This window comes from Hydra viridissima, unplaced genomic scaffold, assembly GCF_058129835.1.
Source record: "Hydra viridissima isolate aposymbiotic clone 2 unplaced genomic scaffold, HvirCarnegie_v1 scaffold_14, whole genome shotgun sequence".
Lineage (NCBI taxonomy): Eukaryota > Metazoa > Cnidaria > Hydrozoa > Anthoathecata > Hydridae > Hydra > Hydra viridissima.
Window position 1 is genome coordinate 2,640,630 of NW_028324313.1, and position 26,880 is coordinate 2,667,509.

At 32.0% G+C, this 26,880-nt stretch overlaps 2 protein-coding genes across 8 annotated transcripts; one reads left to right on the top strand and one right to left on the bottom strand.

Annotated features, from left to right (window-relative positions):
• Positions 1-532: 532 nt before the first annotated feature.
• LOC149878813 (uncharacterized) lies at positions 533-1,347 on the bottom strand. The gene is made up of 3 exons (XM_090071728.1): positions 1,194-1,347; positions 857-970; positions 533-750 (listed from the first exon to the last, which is right to left on the bottom strand). The coding sequence occupies exons 1-3, from the start codon at positions 1,243-1,245 to the stop codon at positions 611-613; spliced, it is 306 nt and encodes a 101-aa protein (XP_089927854.1). The 5' UTR covers positions 1,246-1,347; the 3' UTR covers positions 533-610.
• Positions 1,348-3,036: 1,689 nt separating this feature from the next.
• LOC149878814 (uncharacterized) lies at positions 3,037-20,591 on the top strand. 7 transcript variants are annotated; one of them, XM_090071527.1, is made up of 5 exons: positions 3,037-3,331; positions 8,564-8,794; positions 11,681-11,988; positions 12,213-12,367; positions 17,908-20,591. In XM_090071527.1, the coding sequence occupies exon 5, from the start codon at positions 18,018-18,020 to the stop codon at positions 19,227-19,229; it is 1,212 nt and encodes a 403-aa protein (XP_089927653.1). In that variant the 5' UTR covers positions 3,037-3,331; positions 8,564-8,794; positions 11,681-11,988; positions 12,213-12,367; positions 17,908-18,017; the 3' UTR covers positions 19,230-20,591. The 7 variants fall into 7 exon arrangements, 6 of the variants coding, with proteins under 6 accessions (XP_089927653.1, XP_089927648.1, XP_089927647.1 ...); XM_090071522.1 differs by lacking the exon at positions 3,037-3,331 and adding an exon at positions 4,512-4,623 and having other exon boundaries at positions 13,158-20,591; XM_090071521.1 differs by lacking the exon at positions 3,037-3,331 and adding an exon at positions 4,512-4,623 and having other exon boundaries at positions 13,318-20,591.
• The last annotated feature ends 6,289 nt before the right edge of the window (positions 20,592-26,880 follow it).

The following is a 26,880-nucleotide window of genomic DNA, read 5'->3' on the forward strand; positions in this document are numbered from 1 at the left end:
GTTCCAAATTGAAGGAAGATTTTAAGACATGGATCTGGAATATCTGAAAGCTCTTTCATGGTTTTAAATGCCTAACCGGGTTTGCCCATTATCCTTGTCATACTCCGAGTTAAGTCAAACGCATTTACTTTTATAAATAAAATGTATCACCGGCGGCGGACTGATGCATAAGTTCTTTTAGATCTCGCTGTAACTCTGCATATAAAATTTTTTTTTTTGATCTCGTTGTTACTTTGTATGAAAAAATATTCGCAAGATTTATATGGAATGAGTGAAAAGAAAAAAAAAAGCATAGCATATATACTGTAAAATGAGGGCGAGATCGTTTGTAAACACTTCCCCATTACACTTCAGAATAATATATATGCACTTAAGAATAGTTTCTTGATGTTTCACCATGTTGGAGAGTATTATTTGCAAAGCCAAATTGAACAAGTAACCAAAAATCGTCGGATCATCGAACTTTCTTTACTTATTTAACAATTTATCTTCTAGAAGATGGATAAACATTTGGTCTTAGGATTTTGGGATTTTTGAACATAACACGCAATTTTTTAAAAATGTATTTGTTATGAAAAAAAAAAATCACTTCTAAAATATCCAATTGTCCTCATTTTTTTCCAAACCATCGTCTAATCGAAGGGATCCTGATTGAAGGGATTCTGATTGAAGGGACACTTGGAATGGACCAACCCGGGATTGAAAGCCCTGGAATACTGATTAAGTCTTTGACACGACGTTCACCTAAATCTAAACAGAGTTCAAGAACTCAACCATTTGTTCGCTTTTCTTTTAACAAATAAATATTTAGATGAGTAGGTGATAAAAGTAAATAGTTTATAAAAAGAAAAATTACTAGAGAGATCATCTTGCTCTGCCTCGTCATCATCGTCTGCAAGAATTTTTTTTAAAATTTCAACTTCAATCTCTTTCACAATTTCATCCTTTATTCGTTGTTTATTCAAAATGTCTAAATGAAAAATTTGCATCAAATTTACCAAACAAATTGCTTGTGTGTGAAAATAAAATTTAAAAACTAGCGAACAAACACGCGTGTTTGGGAGATTATATCTTATGACAATGTGAAAAGTACAACGATTATAAAAAAGACGTTTTTTGTATTTTAAACACTTTTACTCAAGCAACAAGCTCTTACAACCAAACGCGGTAGGTAAAAAGTTGTTCTGACTTACTATTTGCGCTCACAAAAGCAACAACAGCACACACAATCAGTAAAACCTTCATCTTGAGTCTTCTTTTTGAACTTATTTCAATTCAGTTACTATCTTACAATTTATAGCCAACCTCTTTAATCCGCGAGGTCTTTAGAATCAGTTTTCATAAAAACGCAGACTTTTTTAAAATTCTTTCTGTCTTTGAAAAATTTACAAATAAAAATTGCATAAGCGTTATAAATTACAAAATCACGAAAATCTAGTGTTAGTAGCAATTTAAAGTTAATAGATAACTCTTTCTTATTTTGTAAAAAAATATTTATTGGGTCTGTGTTTTTATCACGAAAAAGGAGTTAAATGCGCTCTATGGAAATTTGCCCATTTTAGATCATGAGCACTACAAAATATTACGCACTTGTTATATATAATAAAAGTGCGTAATATCTCTAACTACCAACGTGCTCTAATACCCAATGTACGTCAATATTAATACAAGTTAAGCTTTCCATTTTATGGGAGGAAAAAATGGCCCATAACAAACACCATTTTCAAAAAAAAAAATTCAATTATATAACATAAACTACTCGAACAACAGTGGTTTTGTTTTAATATTTTTTCAGTTAGATCCATCTTTACTACTCTATGTTTGACATGATTATACCAGTTCACAAAGGTCTTCAAATGATTCTTGAGAGTATTTAATGTTATTTTTTTTAAGCAAAAAATAGTTTGTTTTTTTGTTTGTTGCTTTTTTAACTAATTGTTGTAAATGGGAAAACTGCTTAATTAATAATTTTAGTTTAAGAGTAGAATTTGCTAAAAATTAAGAAATTAACTTTAGACATTCGGTCGATGACCATTTTGACTCAGCTTAAGATTTCAAATCTTAAAACTGGAATCTTTAAAACAGTCTATGAAGTTTATATTTAATCGAAAGAGTTACATTTAAAATACTAGATTGAAATAAGACTCTCAGCGTTAAGGCGTTCGGTCCAGGCGTTTTAGGGTTTCATTTGTTTTTTATTTTATTTTGCCCAGTTTTCAGATCATTCCAGTACCTTGTCCAGTTTTCATATTTTTTCAGTTCGTTTGTTTGTTAATCGCCAAGATAAATACATTTTTGACAAAGTTTTTAAAATATTTTAATTATAGAGTTGAATAACAAGCGTTTCTCCAACTTCTTTTATGATTAATTGTAACAATTGATCATAAAAGAATGGCAGGCTCTGCAATCACTGATTTGATTAATGAAATACAATATGGTTTGCATTTTTGCATTTCCGCTAGGGAAAAGTCTTAAGACAAAATCCTCGGCAAAAAGACGTCACTCTGCGACAAACAAACCCACGTGATAAGTAAATCTCGATGTACTTGATCTTCTTATCATGTTTGGATTAACCCACGTAATTGCATGCGTCATTTTGTTGTGTAAAGAAATTTCAGCCTACACGGATACATTTCTTAAAGTATTTTGTTTCAAACCTTTAAGGTTTGGCGCTGAATGGCTATTCGATTAATATGTTAAACTTGTTTTCCGAAAATAGCATATAGCATATGAAACAGTCTGAAATAGAAACTTGTACGCTTTTTGTTATTAACGTTGTTGACGGTAGTCGAGTGGCGAAGCATACTTATTAAGCATTTTTGCTAAAGATAAAAAAAACTTTTACGGCCATTTGTAACGTTTTACATTTTTTTTTTCCGTTGTTTTTATTAAAAAGCCAAAGTTAACTTTCGCACTTTTGCTGATTTGCAATTAACTAATTAGTACTTCATGTCTCTGCTTCGAAGACTCAAAAAAAGCACAATGTTGTAAATAAGTCTATTTCAAAGCTTGCCGAAGTGCTGATAGTGTTAATAACAATCATATACAAAGTAAGAGCAAAACTAAAAGCCTTTGGAACTTACTAAAGCCTAAAAAGGTGGAAGAAGACAATTTTAGAACAAAGTAGGGATTTTAAAAAATTAAGTCTACGTAAGCATATGACAAAAATGTTTGTGGAACCTTGGTCTAATGAATTTACACAGTCTGATTTGTTTCATTTTCCGTAAAAAAAAGCCCGTTCTTTTACGGAGAATGTTTGAAAGCTTGGGTTTTTGGTTATGTATTGCTAAGCGGCGTGTATGTTTTGTTCATACCTTTTCAAAGTTCTAAGGTAATATATAAATTTTCTCTATATTTACATTTTGCTGCACAAGATATTAAGAACATCTTGGTCGGTAGAAACCATTTTTTGATCACAAATTTGACATCCAAATCTTTTTTTCAAATATTTAGCAATGTAACCTGCTATTGTAATAGCAACTTCAATGCTATCTTCAGAAAACTGACTCTCTAATATCTCTGTAGACAACAAAGCAATCTTGCATAATATTTTTAAAAATAGAGCTTTCAAAATTCTGATAAATCTTTTCTTTCCAGAAATTAGTTTCTTCCTTTAACAGACTTCTAACTGTGAAAATATTTTTACTATAACGCACTTCTAAAAGACTCACAAGAAATCTACCTCCGCTATTTTTCTTTATTCACTAAAGTTTAACTCCAGAGGATCACTTTGTTGCCTGCAAGTAAGAACAATCTCATATCATTTTTCAAGCAAATTATCAATAAAAAATGCAGTAGGATGTTATGTTATAAGAGCATGAGAAGTTTGTTTGGTTAACTTAAAATACTTGCATGTTGACAAAGTTTCAGAGTTTGTAGATTTCCTGATAAGAAAGGTTATTTTAGTCAATTTTGCACAAATCATTTAGGTACATGCTTGATTGTGCTCGAAAGCACAAATCAAGTTGGAAACCTATATATATATTAGGCAAATGATTTCATGCAATTGATTTTACCTGGTACTTTTGCAGAGGTACTTTTTCTTCCTGTTGCTTTGGCTAGAGGAGAAGTATCTTAGGGAGATGTGACCTTATTGCAATCAGTTCTGTCACCATTGCATTTTGAGCAGCTAAAGCCTACATGTTTTCATGAAAATTTGGTTGGAAGCAATAATGTTGCAACCTTTTGTCTAAGGGGCTAAGGCAAGTACCGCTCAGGGTAAAGCATGCTTTTTCATAAGCCTTTGGTGTTTCCAGAAGACTTTCTTGTTTTAAATTGCGTTTTTTTTTTTGTTGTTGTTTCTATTTTTTCTTCTCTTAAACAAAAAGAAATCTTTTTTCGATTTTTTCTTCATTTTTGTCTCAAAGAAAAACCGTTTAAACGTTCGAAAATAGTTAATAATGAAAGAGTCCGAGCTTGATAATGAATAGTGCGATAATGAAAATAGTTAATAATGAAAAAGTGCAAACCGTGCAAACATCTCATTTATTTATGAAGAAGTAACTCAAGTTAATCTCAATAGGTAATCTCCAGTGTGAGGGCGGGATTTTTTATGCGTTAAGACGGCTACTGTGTGTGCAGTTTTGCATGTTTTAGCGTCGAGAAGAGAATTTAAAGATGGAGGTAAAAATTTTCAATAAAGAATTAGTTCATAAAATAAAAATAATAATAATGCCTAAATCGAAATCTATACAACATAATAATTACATTACTTAAGAGATATCCTCAACTATTTATCTCATAAATGTATTCTTTTAGCATTAACATCGCGTATTTTTAGTAATTTAACTACTGATAAAAATTGTTGATGCATTGGTATTTAACAAAGATATAACATTCTTTTAAGGAAACGTGGGTTTTCAAATAATCATAGTTAACAGTGATAAAAATCAGACTGATAATTCTTATAAAACAACCCTCTAACAGTAAATGCACATGCTCATAATAAATATTAAAAAATAACTGTTCGATTTTTGATTTTGATATTAAATAATATTTATGCCGATAATAATAGGTAATAAAAGTGAAAGTAGATTTTCTCATACCAAAGAAAAATTTTCTCTTACAAAAGTTTTCTACATTAGAACTATTCTTTGATATATTCTCTTTCTCCTTTTGTTTAAACTCCTTTTAAAATCTTCCTCAAATAAAAAAAATTATCTTTTTGATTTTCTCATAAAGTCATCTCATAATTTCTCTCATAAATCTCCCAAAAAACCTTCTCATAATGTTCTCCCCTTACGAAGAACCTCTTCAAAATTCCCTTCAAAAAAAGCCCTTCTAAAACCCTGTAAGATTTTCTATATGTCCACATGTTTCTTGAATTCTATAAAAGACAATGAACTTCAAATCAATTTCGTTCAGTGCTAATGTTTTAGCCTCTGAGTCATGGTTCTCTAAAACAGGTTTTGCCGGTCATCTTTTGATTAGCGTTTGTCTAAGAATGGCTATAGAATTTTCGAGAACTTTACTAGTTAAACAGTTATTATATTGATCAGTGAAGTTGTGAGTTTCTCATTGTTTTTGTGAAAACGGTTTTAAACTTTAATGGTGGAAGTATTTTTTTTTTATTTCCAATATGATTTTTCATGTGTCTACCTGGTGATTTGAGTGTCTCGATTTTGTCTCGCTCTTTTCTTCGATTTAATGTTACATGTTTGATAAAACTTTACGATAATGTTTATAATTTATCTCATTTTCCCGCCTCACATAATTATCACTTACGTAAGCTATATTAATTAGAAAGTTTAATTACTAATCTAAATGATTTTTATTTAAATTCTGCTAAAAATATTCTGCTAAGATAATTCTGCTAAAATTGTTCTGCTAAAAATACTTTGAAACTTAATGGCGATAAATTTCATATACATTTAGCTGACAATGAAGCCCATAAAGCTAGAAAGTAATAATTACCAATGTCAATATGGATAGATCTCAAGGGATTTCTTTTTAACATTTACTATAAGCAAGCTCTTCATATGAAGTAATAAGAAAAATTGAAACTAAAAAATTTTATTATGTTTTACAAAACATGAAACAACATTAATAAATAGTGATTGTGTCATCAATAAAATTAGTTGCAAAATAAAATTAGTTGCAAAATAAAATTAGTTGCAAAATAAAATTAGTTGCAAAATAAAATTAGTTGCAAAATAAAATGCCTGATGAGTGTTTTTTAGCCGGATGAGTGGTTTTTAGCCTGAGAGTGGTTTTTTGTTTAAATCGGTAGTTAAATATTCAGCAAAAATATTGCTACTTATCAAATTTAAAAAAATTATTGTTTTAAGCAACCCATATTGAAGAGTTTTGTGGTTTCAAAATGAAATATTAAAACAAAACCACGCCCAAACAATTCACAATAGTGCTTAGTTGACAATAATCTCCTCCTCGCCAAGTTTATTACTTTGTGAAGATAAATTATGCATCTGAGTTTGATGAAAATGCTGTGGTATATAAATAACTATTCTTAGGCTCCTTAAACGACACGTTTTTATTCGTACCACACGTACGCTAAAGTAGCATATGAAATGTTGATTTTTGATTCGTAAAACAAGATTTCAGGCGACACATTTAAACCGTAATATAGAAACAAAGGCTTTGTTTTAATTTAAAGTATCATTATCACGTTGTTATAAATAATCAAAATTCCAAAATAATTTATTCCCAAATAAATTATTCTGAAGTAATCAACAATAGTTAGTCTTACACAACAGCTTCCGTCTCTTTTCTTCCATTGCACTGATTTTTTTTCCTGACCATTTTGTCACCATCTCTCTTTAACTAATCTAGAATATTTTCTAATTATAAATTTGTGAATAACTCGGCTTGTGGACTTGTATATTTTTATCAGAAGAGGTATAAATTATGGATAAATCTCATCCAGTTGTTTCCTTGGATCCTAAAAAATTTGAAGTGACATTTCTCACATCAACATTTAATGGACACATCAACATTAAAGAACCGAATGATTTTAACTTTAATTAGAATATAAAACAACTTTTCTCAAAAATGACAAAAGAAATGTATGTTTCAATCTTCATTGTCACCATTCAAGGTAAAGTTTCTTTTTACTTAAGTTGCTTTTTCGGTAAGGTGAAGATTTCGATTGACGAAAATAAATACATTAGAAATATTTTCTTGCAATTCTCTTGCATCTTTTCTTGAAGTAAGTTGTATTTTACTGAAGTTTTTCTAAATTTTCTCACAATATTTCTGACTAAGGATATAAGAAATTGAATATCTGGAGCTAAATTTCTAGGATTCAATTCAGTCTCTTCTAAAACAAAAAGTTTATCTAAATCTACATAATTTTCTTCTTCCTCTTCTACAACCATATCCACTTCTTCCTCCATGTCCTTTCTCTCTTCATAAAAAAACACCTCATTAACTGCCGTATGCAATCCATGTGGCAAACACAATTGGTGGGAACAAAGTAACATCTTCCTTAACTTTTTAGCCTCTTTTGATGGAAGGTTACCATCTACTTCGATTAACCCTAAATTTTAAGATTTTCCTTCCAGATGGGCATTGAGATTTAGTAAACCTTTGATTATTCACACTTGTATATTCATTAGCTGTCAAGCTAATGTGTTTTTCTTGTAAATTGTGAGCTAAATTTTTTTTCATTTCCACTGTTAAATCACCAACATACTTTGAAGTTGTTTTGTGATCCTTGAGTAGATTAAGGTGTAGATTTATGAACAATTTTCTAATGAGTTGAGAGTTAGCTATTGCATGAATGCTAAAAACTGTCAAGTGAAGCCATCCTTTCTACAAATTCTGTCATCCAAAAAGAGATGGCAGAATTTGTTGAAAGAGAAACTATAGCATTATTGATGGTATAGTTTCTCTTCCTACAATTTTTGTCACCTCTCTTTGCGTTTTTGCAGGTAATAACGTATTTTTTTGTTCAATACTTTTTAATTTTGCTATGTTGAGATTTTAAATAAGTCCTAAGTCCAGAAGTTGACCTGCCAGCACATTTAACAACTTTTTTTGCATAAATTACTCAAGGCAGATTCTTGACCACATTTTGCATAGTCATCCCACACTGAGGACTTTTTGGTCGACATACTTCTTTATCTCTAATTTATTTCACACCTTTAATTCAAAGTTTTGTAAACAAGAAACACTAAGGTACCGCAATAGATCATCATTCAGGGAAAACGTTTTATCAATATAATAAAATTTTTTTAAAATATCGGTAAAAACCGGTAATTACTGGTAATGGGATAAAAATTTAGCGAAAACCGATCATCCGAAGTTCCGGTAAAATTTCTAACTATAGTTATAAGCATATATATATATATATATATATATATATATATATATATATATATATATATATATATATATATATATATATATATATATATATATATATATATATATATATATATATATATATATATATATATATATATGTATATATATATATTTCTCTCTTGGTCAGGAATAGTTTTAAAAGTAGTTTAAATGATTATGTTGATTTTTGTTTTGGACTTTCGAATGAGTTTTTAATAAACAGTTTCTTCTTTTAGCAGTTTTTTTTCAATTTTTCCAGTTCCCTTTTTGAAATGTTTGCCAATATGGAGCCCGGGTTGTTATTCTAAAGCTGATATTTATCAAGAACCCTACACAACAGAGGAAAGGTGTGGTCAAATTTGCGGACGAAAACTTTTAAATGGCGAACTGTATGTCGGAGCAGTAAAAGATCCAAACAACTGTTATTGTCAAAAATCAACAAGTGGAGTTAAACTATATTTTCATGTTCAAACACATATTGATTTTGAAGGTACTAATTTAATTTTTTTTTTACATAAATAATTACATTAGACTCATTCGCTAAGTTTTAAAAAACGTCATACAGAAGACATCTTAATCAAAAAATGTTATTACCGCATATAGGATTAGGAATTCCGGGAACGCAAAATCCCGAAATTTAGTGCTTCATCCCTAGATTAGACATTTTTAGTGTCATAAGGAAGAATAGCTCTCAGTTTCCTTATTTTCATAGTATATATTCTTATTTGGTTGAACATTTTTAAACTTAAATTTCTTCAGCTGAGGTTTGAGTATATTGAACCAAAAGAGTTTATGAAATAAGTCATAAATAAAAAAAAAATTAAAAAATCTTGGAATTTTTTAAAAACGCATGTGTGCATCACAATCTTAAGAATCTCGGTTAGGCAAACCTCGTCGGGAGTTTTTTTTTCCGCTATTAGGAAACATTTTTTATGAGAAGAAAGCAACAATGCGTATATATTCCAACAGTAAAAAGGTTTTCAAAATTAAAGATGGCTCAACAATAGGTCTCCATTCACACTTTCCTTTAATAAAAAACTACCTGACAACACTACTACCTCGCTAAGCAAATCAGTTAAATCACTAACAAAAAATGTCAAGCGTTAACCAAATATTTTCCGATACTGGAGTGAGACGAAAAATCACTTTCTGCAATGCTTGCCCGATTTACTGCTCTTGATGGGATTTCGCTCAGCCTTAATTCCGTTTCATTCCGTTCTGTTTAATTGATATGTGCAGGACTAATAGCGACACGATTCGAAAGCTTATCCATATCAATCAACACAGTGCGCACGTTGGTTGTAAATTACAGCCAAAAAGTAAGAAAATCTTTAATCACTAATATAGCCTACAAAAAACATCTGAACTTTGTAGGAGAAAGATTTTCTTTAAAGTATAAGCTTTTCATTAAAGTACTCGCTCAAAATTATGATAGAAAACAAAGAGGAGTAATTCGACAAAGGCAGCAATTCGATAAAATAAGAACAATCAAAAACAACATAATTTTTCAGAGAAACTCTTGCGAGATTGAGAACTTTTCTGATTGAAAAAAGTGATTTAATCGTGAAGCTAACTATAGATATATTGATGACCAATGAAAACCAATTTGGTGTTGTTAAAGTAGTTTCCAGTCCAATGATTAAAAAGTTATGGAAAATTGGTAATAACAGATGATCAGATGATCGCCAATAAAAAACAAAATATTTTGCAGAAGAATGTTGCAGTTGAATTAGAGAAGCAATTACTTCTTATAAAAGACTGTTAGTCTGCAAGAAAAAGCCTGTTGTTAACAATTCAATTTTAAAATTATAAGAACACGAAGTGACTTTTTGCAAAGAGCGCAGATTTTTTAATGGCAGTTAAACATACCTGTATGGAGTCTGAGCGTACTTTTTCTGCTGACTAACTTTTAGCAACTAAAGCAAGAAGTCTTTTGGAAGATGAAAGTTTTAATGTGCTCTGCTTCCATAAAACTTATTTCAAAAATAGCAAGAAAGAATTAAATATCTATGCTAGATCTATAAAAACAAATGACTATTCAACATTTAACTAATTGTTCTCATAAATCTACTTTAAGTGTGTCAGTTTACAAACTTTCTTAAAGTTTTACTAAATTAATGTTAACAATTTTCAATAACTGGTATTTGTAAATTCCGGAATTAATACCGGAAACCACTTGCTAGGAAAATGAAAACAACAAACTCTGGGACTAAAAATAAAACTATATTCTACTATTGTACCATATACTTGAAATAAAACTGTGAGGGTGGCGTTTTTTAACAAATAAATAAATGTTTATTTGTATACTTAAGCTGTTAAGAGAAGTTCGAGGAGGTTTGGGTTCTAGGGTTATATGGAAAGCATAATGTGGAGGTTGGGATTGAGGTTGAGGTTTTTGAGGAAAGGACAAGATTTGCGTTTTATATGGATAGGGTTCGACAAGGTTAAATTACTAAAGGATTAAGTTTGTGTTTACCGTCCTCAGTATATTCTATTATACAGTATATCTCAATAAACGCTCTCTCGGTGTTGGTTGGTTAGGACTCTTTAATTCAATACGTTTATAAAATATGAATATTAATATTCTAATTATTCTAATTATTAAGAGTAATATTCTCTTAATATGCTTGTTGTGCTCGATACTGCTTTTATCAATTACTCATGTATATTTCTTTATAATTTGAATCCTTTGGCTCTTCTTCATTAATCAATATTTCTTCTGATTTTTGATTAATTCTTTACTTCCTTTTAATTATCAAAAATTTCTTTTTCTTTTTCTCTTTTGTTCACTTACAAAACTTCTTGCTTGCCCAAATATTTTTTTAATTACAAAGTTCTCTCTCTTTAAAATTCTTCTTAAAACTTTCTTAAAAGCTCTTTTTTACTTTAAAACTCCGTCTTAAAACTCTCTCCTTCTCCTCCTCCCCTGAGCTTTATTTTTTTGGGCTTTTTTTAAATTTTTTGGTTGTTTTCGGTTGCGATACTTAATCATCATTTATTTATATGGCAGGTTGAAAAGTCTCCATGTGTACGTCGCGTTTACGTCTTTTCTCAGTTGTTGTTTTTAACTTAGTTCTTTCCGCTTTATCATTTATTCATATGATGAATTGACGAGCCATTCTGTGTACGTCTTTTCCGATTTCGTTGTTTTTAATATATCTTCCCTCCTCACACTACTTATATAAAATAAGGCTATATAGCAATATATCAATACACATATATATGTATGTATATATATATATATATACATATATATATATATATATATATATATATATATATATATATATATATATATATATATATATATATATATATATATAATTCTGATGTAGATATATAAAGTTCTAAAAGCAGAATTTTTAATTTTCCATAGTGCTCATGCTGATATTCAATCCGGTGAGTTATTCCATTGGATCATTTATAAGAATTGGTGTAAGAATTAGTTATTTCGCTAAGATAAATGATAAAAGCGAAATTTTCATGATCGATAACCTGGATGATCCTGTGAAGAGGTCTGGTAGATTTATTATTTCACAACTTGTTGATTTGGGAAGAAGTTCTTTTACTACTAGAACCTTATTGAGGCATAATGACAGTCAGCTTGTTAATTCAATTTAAGAAACTTATAACGAGGATCCTCCGTACGGAAAAGTTGAAAATTATTATGACATAATTGCAAAGGTAATTCATTCAAACAAAAAATTTCTTTATTTTTAAACATTTTATGCACAGCAAATACAAAGAACATTTGGCTAAAAATATATTTGTCTTAATTGTCTAATAATGTGTTCATTAGGCAACTGATAAAATATATATGACATACAACTTTTCCGGCGCACAACTTATACTGCTCATTATAGCTATAAAACTTAGCATTACTTACTTCTCAAGTGATTACTTTTCAGATTGGAGACATGGCTGCAGAAGATAAGAGCACAGAGTGGGTTGCAATACAATTCTCCAACGAAACTACAGAAATGTTTACATTTTTTCCGGTCACAATAACGCGGTCAGTGAAGAATTGCAATCTGAAAATTTTCTCATCAAGCAAATTAACAAAGTGACTTTTTTTTTATCAATTTTTTTTTAAATTTTCTTCGTTAACTCTTTATTCGCAAAATACTTGACTCACCGAAGTTAACAAACTCATAATCTCTATGTAATCTCTTTGCATCTATGCAATCTCTATGCATCTCTATGCATCTATGTAATCTCTATGCATCTCTATGTATCTATCTAATCTCTATGCGTCTCTTTGTAGATAAATCACTGAGAGAGAATTTCACAAAAATCAACATACGCGAGAGTTTCTCACATCTTTTTAAATTCACAATAAAAAAAAATTTCAAACTTTTTTATTTCAACCAAAACTTAACAATAACCTTGTTTTACATAGAACTGAGTTGATTCATTCAGAGAATAAACTCTTTTGAGTACATACTTAAGAGCATATTTTGTTAGAATTATATAAATATCCTAAAGAACCTTCAATTGTTTAAGATATTTATTCAAGATGATTGTTTTCGGTGTTTTCGGTGTTTTAGTTATAAAAAGCTTTATTTTTTAAACGAACAGTTAATTTTAATGTAGTTTGGTTTTTTACATTTGATACAAGACATATTGAACTACTTTACAAGCAAGTGGTGCATGAGTACTTGCGTACATATCAGCTGTGCATCAATTTTAAAATGGAGTGCAAAAATGAACATTTTACACTCCATTTTAAAATTGATGCACAGCTGATATGTACGCAAGTACTCATGCACCACTTGCTTAAAATTGATGCACAGCTGATATGTACGCAAGTACTCATGCACCACAGATTCACTTTGCTTTTTTTTTCCGCGAAGGAAAGAAAGCGGCTGAAGCTCACAAAGAAATATGTGAAGTGTGTGAAGTGTGTTGATTGTATAACAGAGCGCACATGTCAGAATCGGATTCAAAAATTTCGTTTTGAAAATTTTTCTCTCAAAGATGAGCAGCGTACTGAATGGTGTTGTGTATTTTTAGCTGCTTCCGAGGTACCAAACAATCAATTATGAGGTTTACTATCGACAACTAATGAATCTGGATGAATCAATCAAGGTAAAACGGCCGCAATTGGAAATCGGAAAGGAATAATGCTCCACTATGATAATGCAAGACCTCATACATCTTTAGCAGCCCTTGGAAAATTATTGGAGCTTTGTTGGGAAGTATACCACATCCTCCATACAGCCGTGATCTGGCACCATCTGATTACCATTTATTTCGAAGTTTGCAGAATTTTTTGAATTGTAAATTGTTCACAGATGAAGATGACCTTAAGTCACATGTGGTTCAGTTTTTTGCTGATATGGACCAGAAGTTCTTCTGGAGTGGAATCATTAAGTTGATAGAAAGATGGCAAATGGTCATTGAAGAAAATGGAAAATATATGATTGATTAAAGATTATTCTTTGTATTAAAATACATGAGTTTGTTTCATAGAATAAATGCAAAATAACTAAGTTGCCAACCCAACACTTTTGGCGTTATTATGTAGAGCACAATAGATTACATCAAGGCATTGAAGAAACTGAGGTCTCATGATGTTTCAGGTTTGCTTGAATAATAAACCAAACACAAATTTTAATGAATAAAAAAACTCGGAAAAAACGAAGTGTTACTTTTGTAAAGTCAAAATTTTGAAGGCATCTTTTTTTAAAGTTGTAACACGAGCATCACAAAGGCATACAAGCTATAAACCAAGGCGAAAAATTTCTTTAAAAAATTCCTTTGAAAATCATAGAAAAGAATGATACAAAATAATTCATACTTACAATATACAGTAAATGAAAAACTATATGTGTAAACAATAATGAATATTTTCTTCGTGAGAGACAAAGTGTAGAGAAACATAAGTTATGAAAATAAATTTTCATTGACACATTGTGCAACATCAAGAGCAATATGGATTTTTATTGACACATTGTGCAACATCAAGAGCAATATGGATTTTCATTGACACATCGTGCAACATCAAGAGCGATATGGATTTTTCAGAATCATCACATTTCCAAATGGCATACGAACTCTATAAACGCCTTAAAGACTCCAAAGAAAAAGGAAGTAAGATGACAGATTTTCAGAATCTTCACTTAGCACCCTCAAGAAAAAGAATTTTATTACGTTTACATATTGCATACGAATTCTAGGTAAACCTTATAGACTCTTTAGGATTCCTGTAGATTCCCAAAAATCTATGGAAATACTATAAAATTTCAAAAAAATATTTTGTCTGGTGTCATGATAAAACATGTTAGAAATGATGTAAGTCTGGTGTAAATTCAAAGTCCTAAAAAATTTGAAAAAGTCTCATTTACAAATACATGTAACACTGTAAGGAACATTGGTAAACTTTGATGAGAAGAAAAAAGAAGTAAGATGGCAGTTTGTTGGAGATCTTGTGTTTGACAAAGATTCAAGAGATCTTGTGTTGTTAAAAAGATTAAGTTTTTGTTTCCAATACTTGTGAACAGCGTGACATTATATTTGGTGCTAGTGTTTTTTGCTGGGTTTAATAGTCAAATGAGGTGAGTTGAGATGAGGGCTGAAGAAATATGAACGAAGCTTACAAAAATTGCAGTGAACAAATGGGTTGAAATAAATAAAATTTGAGAAAGCGTTTTTACTTTCTTAGAAAGTCCCTGGCCGCTTCAACGCTATTGTTCTTATTGGAGAGTCAGCTTATGTGTTAAGTAGGACCATGGCACTACTAGGAAAAGCGGATTCTGAGCCATTGATATATTCCTATACTTAAGCCTAGCATGCAAGATGGTGTCGTGTTTTTTTCTCATTTCTAAAATAATTTGTTTTCCGCAATGTTAAGGAATGGATCTGATTTTGTAGTGTCCGATGGCTAGCGTATGTATTCCATCTTCCAAGATGAATCTTTTGTCGTCGTTAGCGCTGAGTGCGACTTTGTTGATTTCTTCAGTGTAGACATCGTGAAGATGTGATCGTATAACGTTCATGGTTGCAAGTTTTTCTTTCTTGTTCATTAAGCAGTCGTAATAATCTTGATGAGTGATATGTCTAACATCAACATGCTTTTGAATATTCTCCATGGTTTGTTATTTTTAAAAAACTTTATTCTTTAAAAATTTCACCACAAGGTATTGATAACTTCTTGAAAGTCATCCCCTTCATTCAATTTTTTTAAAACGTAAAGGCATAAATGACCACAATAAGACGTATCACCAAACTGAACTCTCTCGCTGTTATAATAAACCGAACTTTTCAAATAATGAACGAGCTCTACAAGAGGAGGCTGAGCATAAGAGTCAAAGCTGTATTTTTTATCTCCGTCTTTATACCAACACACCCAATGAAATCCATCAGTGCTAGAATCTCCTGTGTTGACAATTCCACATTCTTTTTTCATTGTCTTTTTTGGTAAATCATCCCTCACAAACACACCTTGAAAGTTTTTTAATTTTAACTGTTTAGCAGCCTTTATCAATTGAAAGTTAGTTAAAGCCTCATTAGGTAAAACAATTCCTTCTACGTCAATCCATTGAAAGTCGATCATTTTTTTAATTTCTTAAAAAGTTTATCCGAATTTTTTAACAAGCGATTTTCATAGAATAGCATCTAAAAAAGGAATGCTTGAGAAGGGTGAGTTAGGTCCGAGTAATAAACCAGAACCAGCATATTTATAACCTTTTCCAGTTTTAATGAAGAGTCCATCACCGTGAACATTTTTAGTCCATGGGGTGATAAACAATCCTTCTCCACCTAAAGTTTTTATCTTCATTCCATTTCCATTCTTTTTCAAATAAACGATTCCTCTTCCTGCAATTTTATCAACCATAGCAGAGCCAGCAGAAGAGCCTACACCTGCTAACAATCCGGTGGCTAGAGCTGGAACTACTTTTGTTGCAAGTGTACTTCCTATCATACCCAATAACGGTAAAAGAGCGCCGATGAAACCTCCTTCAATGGTTGAGTTGTATGATAATTGTTTTCTGCTCAGTTTGAGTGTGACTCCTTTACCAGCTTCATACGCTTTTTTAATTTTGTTCAATTGCGCATTAGTGATAGCGAGAACATGTTTACCGCTCAAGTCTTGATGAGAAAGCTTAATGCTAGTATCGGTTTTGTCTTGAATGGCTTTTTTAATTTTATCAGATTGGCTCTGCGAGATATTAATTTTGATATTTTGATAATTGCTCATTTTTTTATGTATTAAAAATTATTCATTTCACTTCTCGAATATGATATCGTATTGTAATATCCTCTCCACGAAAATCAACCAAATCTCCATTCTGATCAATGATACGAGTAACCATTGTTGAAATTTCAAACAGTTTAACAGGAAGATAAATCAAATGCATTGGTCTCTCGATGATTTTAAAACCTGGACTAACATTCGGATAAAACGAGTAAATACAATTGAGTTGGGTTCCATTAATATAGGATGATCCGATAACGTTGTTAACGATTCTGATGGTGTTAATGCTTGAAATTCTAACGATATGATCCGACTCGTATTCGGAATTTGAATTTAATTTTCTTTTAGTAAACCCTAAAACTGAAGAGATGCTATTCTCCACGTTAAAGTCAATCAAATAATTCAAACCAAGTTTAATGGTTGATTTTAAAGTATTAAGATTGATTCCAATTTGAAGGTTGTTTGGAGAGTAATTAATTTTATTTGCAATAATATAACTTCCACGTTGAGCTGATTTTATTGTGCTTAAAATAGACCTTTGCAAATACTCATTGATGTCTTTAATGTCATAGCTTCCTGATGGAATGATAATGTTCTCCCAATGAGCTCCATTGTTCATGCTGTATTTGAAAGAATTGTTTTTACTGTTTACATTTGGAATGCTGTTGTAAGTCTCAAGACCGAGAAAAGCCATTTCATAACTTTTTCCTTCGTCAAAAACGATTTTATCCAAAAAATCAGTGGTGATAACACTTGATTTTCCATCTACATCGATTATTATACCTGTCATTTTTTTAAATAAGAATTATTTTTTAAATTGTTTTAGAAAAATAAAAAATTGTCAAACCCGCTTCGGTACTTTCCCTCGTTCTTTTTAGAAGAGAGATCAATAACGGCAAATCCGTGAGGTTCATTCCAGCAATGATTGCAAAAGTCTTTAAAATCTTCTATTTTCATATCGCACGAAACGTGGTCTTGATAAATGTGATTAACACTTTTTTGATCTTGTTTAAAGAGACAAATAAAGTTAGCATTTTCTCTGATGGTATGTCTTGGAATCTCGAAATAGTTTTGAGCGAGGTAAAAGCAGTCGACGTTAGAGTGTCTTCCTCGGATGTAATATTTTTCGCACTTGTTTTGATTAGTTAATTGCAAATCGTCAAAGATCATTAAATTGTTTTTGGTCGAGTCTAAGGATTCAGGTTCAGGCACATCGTCCGCTGTTTCAAAAAATTGACACTCCATATCATCATTGTCGGAATATTTTTTTGAAAGGTTGTTAATAACATCTTCAGGGTTTAAATTCAATTTTTCCATTTCGTCTTGTACATCATCCGTTAACAAATCAACAATATCCTTTTTAGGAAGTTTATTTTCGAAGGATCTTTTGAGTATTTTGTATTCAGGTTGAAATTTTGATTTGCCAAAGACTTGCAAGCGGTTGTAATCTAGCCACCCAGGTCTTAAAAGTAAATTTAAGAGCAACGTTGTTTTTCCGCAACCGGACTTTCCAACGATGATTCCTCGAATGCTTCTTGGTAAAAGCTTGCTGTTGTTTCTTTTGGTTTTCCCAATTTTACACAACAAATTCATCACTTCCATTTTTTATATAAACTTTTTTATATATGTTAAAATGTACTGCGTTAAGTGTAGAAGAGAGACTGAAACCATTCACTTGAAAAACGAAATCACAAAAAACAACAGACCTATGTTGAAAGGGACTTTCAACTCTTGCGGGACAACCAAATGCAAGTTTGTTTCTTCTCATGGATCATCTTCAGCAACAAAAGGATTTGGTGTGAGCGATTTGAAATGGACGGATCAACTTGCAAACGAGCTTCATAAACCAGTCATTCATCATTTTAAAAGAAGAAAAGTGTTTGTGGACGACATTGATGAAATATGGGCTGTAGATTTGGTTGACATGCAGTCGTTTTCAAAATTAAACAACGGAATTAAATACTTGCTCATGGTGATCGATGTGTTTTCAAAGTATGGATGGATTGTTCCATTAAAGAGTAAAACTGGAGTTGATGTAGCTAACGCTCTAAGCAAAATATTTGAGGAGAGAAAGTGTGTCAAAATGTGGGTGGATAAAGGAAAAGAGTTTTATAACAAGCATGTAAAAGCTCTAGGTGTGCAATTATACTCCACTGAAAATGAAGAAAAAAATTCTGTTGTTGAACGATGGAATAGAACAATGAAAGAGAAAATGTTTAAATACTTTTCAGCTAACAACACCAATAAATATATTGACGTATTAGATGAGATGGTGAAAAATTACAACAACACAAAGCACTCTTCTATCAAAATGACACCAGTTGAAGCTAGCGATGAAAAGAATAAAGGTAGGGTATGGTGGAATCTGTATGGAAAGGATCAAACATTACCAGCAAAACCAAAATTTTCCATTGGAGATAAAGTGAGGATCACTAAAAAGAAATCACATTTTGAAAAGGGGTATACACCGAGATGGACAGAGGAGGTTTTTACAGTGTCAAAAGTTCAGTATACGAATCCGCCCACGTATAAAATCTCTGACGCTAACGGTGAAGAAATTCAAGGCACCTTTTACGAGCAGGAGATGCAAAAGACGCATCAAGACATATTCAGAATTGAAAAAATCATTCGCAAAACCAAGAGCAAGTCGTTAGTCAAATGGTTGGGATATCCAGACTCGTTTAATTCATGGGTAGATAATAATGAATTGTTAAGTTTGCAAAAATGATCTAAAAATTTATTTTTAATATGTAAAATGCATGCTCCTCACAAGTTTTTTAGAAATGTTGCCTCAGCAGAAGTTCACAGTTTGGATTTGCAATTAAAAATTTTGGAAGAGAGGGTTAGAGAGTTGGAGGAAAGAAGACCGAGTAATATTATTGTTCCGGGAAAATCGTTAGATCATCCACCTTATTTCAACGTTAACGAACAATATGAGATTTTTGCTCAGAAAGACATTAAATTTGCTGCTCTCTCACATACAATGATAGCTTTATCCATTGGGCTGAATTTGGAGAAAGGTGTTGCAGTGATAACATTAATGAATAAAATTACTGATCAATTGAATTATAGAAAAAACGAAGTTATTATTTCAGAGTCTGTAGATGATGTTATTATGGACGTGAATAGTAACAGCAAACAGGACGTGATTGTTAAAAAAGGAGAAAAACTTTGTAAGATTAGTTACATTGATTTAAAATAGTTTTTTTTCTTAATAAAAATGGAAATATTGAATGAAAAACTTTATCCAGTTCTTCCATCAGCTCCTATAGAAGAAGGAGGACATAGTTACCGGTTTCAGAAAATAAGCGAGATACAAAAAGAGATAGAGAGTGAAAAAGCAAAGCGAGTTCATCTAAGCAAAAAGTATCATCGCGTGTTTAGAATCATTTCTAATGTGGATAATACGATGCAAGCCTTATGCATTGCTTTAGGTGCGACTGGAATTGGGCTTTTGTCAACCATCGCTGCTGCCACTGTTGCGATTGCGTGTGAAGGTGTGGCTATTGGAATGGGGTTTTTATCCATTGTAGGAGGGCAAGTAAACAAAAAACTAGCATTAAAAGCGGAGAAGCATGAAAAGATCAAAGTGTTGGCAGAGTCGAAATTGAATACGATTAGCGAGCACATTTCCAAAGCGTTGATGGATGGAAAAATAAACGATTCAGAGTTTCAATTGATTCTTGATGAGCTTCAAAAATTTAAATCCTTGATGGAGGAAATACGAACCAAAACCAAAAAGGGAATAGATGAAGTTACTAAAGATAACTTGATCCAAAAAGGACGAGAAGACGCGATTCAAACGTTTAACAATTTGTTTAAAAAAGGATCAGCGTAGTCGTAAAAACCAATTTATGTTTTTTTTCCACGTATTTTAAAAAGATGTTTTTCTTTAAAATACAAGACCTGAATAAAAGGGATGAAATTGTGAAAGAAATTAATGACAGACGAAAGAGGATTTATCAGAACAGCGTGAATGACAACATTTCAGATACGAATTTTCAAGCTGATGTGAGCAAGCTATTTAAACCCATCATCGAGAGCAATGAAAAGATGATCAAAAGCCTGTCAGTCGATCAAAAAAAGAAAAGACCTTTCGAAGTGAACAAAGTTGGAGGTAAAATGTACATTGGAAAAATGGAGGTTGAAATAGATGGAAATGATATCATTGTTGGTGATGAAAGGTATGAAGGAACAAAAGGCCTTTGGGAACTGATGACTGAATTAACAATACCAAAGAGCTATACCGATGAAGATTTGCAAAATTATGAAAAAATTTTAATGGATAGTGATGCTATAAGATCTGATTCGCAACCGCATAAACCGAAATCATCAAGAAGACCAAAGTATCAGCAACTTATTGCTCCTATTTGGGAAAAAATGATGCGTATTGAAAAAGGTAAAAAAGGTTGTGGTGTCATTATTCTTCCAGGCGATCCTAATGCGTTGGTGGAAAAGCTTGAATTGAGTGTAGCTGCATGGCATGCTGGGAATAAAGAGTCAAGAAATGTGGCTGTTGCTATTTGCGATGAGCTGTTGAGACAGGGGGAGATTAATAAAGAGGAATATAAATCGTTAATGAGGACTATTGATAAAATTATTTAAAAAATTGTTTTTATTTAAAAAATGCTCATTGTGAACAAAAGAAGATATGTGAAAAAGAACGTTGTTGGTGGAGGTGGTATTGTAGACATGATTAAAAATTTCATAAAAAGAGCAGCTGCGTCAAGTGTGTCAAAGGCAACAGTGAATTTGCTTAAAAATGCTGCTACAAGTAAAATTGGACAAGAAGCGATTACAGCTGCAAAATCTGCTGGGACAGAGTTAGCCCTTTCAGCCATTTCCACTGCTAGAGATGTAGCTATTGATAAAGGTAAAAAGACCATTGAGAAATTAAAGACTGGTTAATCTATTCAAAGTAAGAAAATGTCTAAAAAGAACGCGATTCGAATCCAAGACCTGGTGAAAATGGGACAGGGCATGAAAATAGTATGAAGATAGCATTCTGTTGCGATGGCTTGTTATAAACTTGCAATGAGAGACATTGAAATGAATTAAAAAAATTTTATTATATAAAAAATGATAAGTACTGAGCGATTAAGAGTTACTGAGAACCCAGAGTATGATATTGGTATTGAAAAAGTTGATTTTTTTGAGTACCTTCCAACCAATCTCGATTTAAATTCTTCAGGCACGATTACTTTTGAGATTGACTGCCAATCGATTCAAACAGTACCATCAGAGGCTTACATTCTTATTGAAGGAGTGTTGAAAAAGAGCGATGGAACCTTTTATGATGCTAAAGACAACATTGCCTTGGTAAACAATGCTTTGATGTATTTGTTTAATGATGTGATTTATGACTTGTCGGGAGAGCAAGTGGAAAGAGTGATGTATCCAGGTCCAGCCACCACCATACTTGGATTGATGAAATATCCTTATGGATTTCAGTTTGCTGATGGATTAAAACAGATGTGGTATATGGATGCATCAAATATTGTTGGAAATTCAGGATTCAATGTTAGACGAGACCACTTGTTTGCAGACACTACATCCGTTGGAGCTTTTTCGTTTAAAATTCCGTTGAAGCACATTTTTGGCTTTTGCGAAACCTATGACAAAGTTGTCTATGGGTTTAGACATACCATCACCTTTACAAAGAAAGAATGTGATGATGCGATTTATAGAGCGGAGAGCGTTAGTGCAGGAATGATCAACCTTAAAAAATTCAGACTTTATATGCCTCGCGTTGAATTGGATATTTCGAAAAAGACTGATTTCATGAATTTAATAGCTCAAAAAATTCCCATTCAAGTGGCTTATAAATCAAACAAATGTGAAAGGCAACTTATTCCAGCTGGACAAACAGAATTTACCTGGTCGCTTGGAAGAGTCACTGACAAAAGCATTCCAAGATTTATCGTGTTCGGACTTCAGACAAACAGAAATTCCAGTCAAAATGTTAATCCGTCACTATTCGACCATTGTGATGTTAGCAATTTTTACGTGACTGTTAATGGAATAAAGTATCCAAATTACAATTACGACTTGAATTTTGGAGAAAAGAGAGTGGTTATGGCTTATTCAGATGCGTTCTCTTTTGATGAAAAATATTACGGCACAAATGAACTTGTTTGTCAATCTGGGTTAAGCTTGCTTGAATATATAAAATTATATCCGTTGTTCTTTGTGGATATCAGCAAGCAAAAAGAAAGAATGACGTCGGAAACAGCTGAATTAGTGGTAAACCTTAAATTTCGAACTTCAACTATTGCAAATACCGTTATTTTTGCAGTGGTTATTTCTGACAAACTGCTTAAATTTGTTTCAGACGGAACCAACATGACTGCTGTTTATTAAGATGTCTTTTCAGAAAAAATTGAATTGACTTAAAAAAAATCTTGGTATAATAAAATGAGATATACAACATCGTATTTTAAAAATTTGTTGAATGAAAACGGCGTTAGTAAAACAGCAGTTGATTTAATAACGTTGATGATGCTTGCGGTTGAAAATAATTTGATCAGTAAAGATGAGATTTTAGAAAGAGCAAAAGAAAAAAAAGTAAAGCCTCCTCCAAAAGAAAAAAAACCTGTTGATCCAAAATGGGAATGGCTTAGTTTTGTTAAGAAAAAACCCATCACTGTGAGAATAACCAACATTGAAACGGGCGAGGTGGTAGAATACAAGTCTCTTTACAAAGCGATGGCAGGAACTGGACGTGGATGGAGATATTTAGAGCGTCGAGATGGAAAGGTGGATAATGGAATCAAGATTGAATTTTTAAATTCTGAAAAGCTTGAAAAACGTAAAAAGCAGCAAAATTGATTTTTTAACTTTTGTCATGTTAAAAAATTGACTTAAATAAAATTCTTGACATAAATAAAAAGATGGAAAGCATGCAAAAGAATGATCTTTTAAATGCTCTTGATGATAGCTTTGAGTCAACTTCTGATACGACTAAATCAAAAAGTTTGCTTAAATTTCTAAAAAACATAAGAAAACTTCCAAAGGAACATCGAATCATTTTCAAAGAAATGGTTGAAGTAGCACCTTTTGAAGAAGTGATCAGAAATATAAAAGAAGACATTGATCTGCGTAATAAATTCCTGATAGGAACAAATTGGAAACTAAATGCTAGCGGACGTAATAATTGTCGTAAAATCACTGAACATATTAGAGAGATTAAAAATATGTATTCACGTCTTTCTAAATAATTTTTTAATTCTTTTCACGGGAGAATTAAAAAAACGGTAAAAACTTTTCGAAGAAGAAAATATGCTGAAAGTGTGCCAAGATTTAAAAAAAAATTGAATTGACTTAAAGAAAATCTTAGTATAATAAAAATGAGTATCTATTCTTCAAAACCAGAATTAATTGCTAAAGAGCGAAAACTTGAATGCATCGAAAAAAATTTTCTTTCCCTTAATAAAATGGGTGATAAAACTGATGCTAAAGAGCAAAAAGCAAAAACTACCGCCAAAGAGCGAAAAACTGAAAGCAGCTTAAACAAAAATCTTTCCGTAATAAAAATGGAAAGTAAAACTGTTAAAGATCGAAAAGTATCAATGGCATCATTAAGAAGGGATGCTAAAGAAAAAGCGATAAAAGGATATACCAGAATGACTAGGGAAGAGCTTGTTGAGGCTGTTAAAACAGCAAGACCCATCATTGGTCAAAAGTCTGTTAATGATCGAAAAGATCGAAACTATTCCAAAGTGACTGTAAAAGAATTAAGAGAGATGGCTAAAGGTCGTGATGATATCAAAGGTGCCTCAAGAATGAGAAAAGCTGATCTCATTACAGCTTTAAATATTACCATCATTGGAAGTGGTTCACGTAGACGCACGACTGAGGCAAGACCGTTGCCTGTTAATGAAAGCGTGGTTAGAGTTGTTCGACCAGCTGTTAAAGTTTCAATAAAGCCGACAAAAGTAAGGTTTGTTGTCAAACCTCCTATTGCTCCGAAACCTGTCATTGCTCCTAAACCATTGTTCATTCCACCAAGACCTGTGGTAAAACCTCCTATTGCTCCGAAACCAATTCATTTGCAAAATCCTAATATTCAAAGACCTGTCATTGCTTCAAATCACATCCTTGATGAGCAGGTTTTAGATTCATCACCTGTCATGACACCAAACCAGTCATTCCACCAAGACCTTTATTTTCAAGTCTGACGGCAGTTACAAAAAGTGTGGCGTCTTATGTTAAAACTAAGTTTAATGATATTAAAGAATGGGTAGAACCCTACGTTCCTGAAATAGTCAAGAAGAATGTAAGCGAATCAGTGGAACAAATCAATGAAAAGATAAAGTCTATCAAGTCACTTGTATTAAAAACAGTGTATAAACCTATTGCGTCAAAACCTTATAAAATAAAATTCAAGTTAACTGAACATTCAGCGGAGAGATCTGTTAGACAATTTTCTTATAGACCTTCTTCTCATTACCAAGACCTTGCAGCCTTTTTTAATTTGGTAAGAGAGTCTGCTATTCAAACCATGAAAGGAGAAAGAAACACTAGAGTAAGAATTAATTTAACGTGCGAAATGAAATCTGTAAGCATCATGACTGGTGAAGAAGTGACTCGGGAAGCAACCTTTTCATCAAGATCAGAGATTATTCTAGCAGCTACAGATGTAAGAACGTTAATAAGCGAAATGGAAGAGAAAGTCTTGGAAAGTAACACCAAATACAATGCGTTGGGATCCAATTGCATCATGTCTAAGATTTTAAGAATGGACATTAACTTTACTGATTATGAACCTATCAGCGGTTCTTCCTATATTGAGCTGTCTAAAGAGCTAAAAGACAAAAAGGCTATTATCAACATGGAAAACAACGACAATCAATGCTTTAAATGGTCAGTCACCAGAGCTTTGAATCTGAAAAATATGCATAACGGAAGAATTGATGAAGACTTGGTTCTAAAATCAGAAGAGCTACATTGGGATGGAATGGAGTTTCCTGTAAAGCTTAATAAAATAGGCAAGTTTGAGAAAAATAATCTCGACATCAGCATCAACGTCTTTGGGTATGAAAATAAAAAACCTTACCCTTTGCGAATATCTAAATTTACCGATCGAAAGCATTGTGTTGATTTGTTGTTTATTTCAAACGAAGACACTGACCATTACTGTCTCATTAAAAGTTTGAGTCGATTATTGTCTGCGCAAACATCAAAAACAAAAAGAAAACAACATTATTGTCGAAATTGCTTGCAAGGTTATGACCAGGAAGAAAAGCTTCAACAGCATCGAAAATACTGCTATGATAACACCTCAGTAAGAATCGAACTTCCTAAAGAAGGAACAACCGTTCAGTTTAAAAACTATAACAAGTCTATGAAGGTTCCGTACGTTGTATACGCAGACTTTGAAAGTTTCATCAAGCCTGTTAACACTTGCACACCGAATTCGAAAGAGTCATACACCAAACAATATCAAAAGCACGTTCCAAGCTCCTTCTGCTATTATATCAAATGCTTTGACAACAACCTTTACGAAGGAAAACCAGTCATGTACACATCAGAAAGCGATGAGGATGACGTTGCTCAAAAGTTTATCACCAGTCTTGAAACAGACCTTAAAAAGATTTTCGACAAGATTGATTTAATAAAAAAGAGAGTGATGCCTGTTAAGGATAAAAAGAATTTTAAAGAGGCTACACAATGTCATATTTGCGAAAAAGATCTTGGTAGTGATAAAGTCTTAGACCATTGCCATTTGACTGGAAAGTATCGTGGAGCTGCTCATAACAAATGCAACTTGAATTATAAAATTCCAAAATTCATACCTGTCGTTTTTCACAATTTGTCACATTTGTTCATCAAAAAATTAGGAGGGAAATTAAAATGCATACCCAACAACGATGAGAAATACATCAGCTTCACAAAAAGTATCAAAGTGAGAGAATTTACTAATAAGAAAGGTAAACTAAAGGAAGTATGGAAAGAGCTAAGGTTTATTGATAGCTACAGGTTCATGTCAAGCTCACTAAAAGATTTGGCAGACAACCTTGTTAAAGATTTGTGTGATGAGTGCTCAAAATTAGATCCAAAGACGTGTAAAAAGAGCTGCATAGATAAAAAAGGTAAAAAATGCAAATGCAAAGCAAATTGTGAAGATTGCGCTTGTAGAAGATCTAAAAAAGGAGATATCATGTGTAAGAATCTAAATTCGCTATTCAGCGGAACAAAACGAGATTTGCTATTAGGAAAAGGTATTTACCCTTACGAATGGGTAGACTCGATTGAAAAGTTTTCCGAAATACAATTACCTCCTATCGAAGCATTCAACTCCAAAGTAAACGACACTAAAATAGAAAAAGAAGACTATGCACATGCTGAAAACGTTTGGAAGGTATTTGGATGTGAAACGT

What these genes read in the sequence shown, in the direction of transcription:
- LOC149878813 (XM_090071728.1), bottom strand. Translation starts at nt 1,245, where the DNA reads ATGAAGGTTTTACTGATTGTGTGTGCTGTTGTTGCTTTTGTGAGCGCA. An exon ending in TGCTTTTGTGAGCGCAAATA is followed by an intron (nt 971 to 1,193) that starts GTAAGTCAGAAC and finishes TTTTTCATTTAG; the next exon opens with ACATTTTGAATAAACAACGA. An exon ending in AGAGCAAGATGATCTCTCTA is followed by an intron (nt 751 to 856) that starts GTAATTTTTCTT and finishes AACTCTGTTTAG; the next exon opens with ATTTAGGTGAACGTCGTGTC.
- LOC149878814 (XM_090071527.1), top strand. Translation starts at nt 18,018, where the DNA reads ATGATTCCTCGAATGCTTCTTGGTAAAAGCTTGCTGTTGTTTCTTTTG.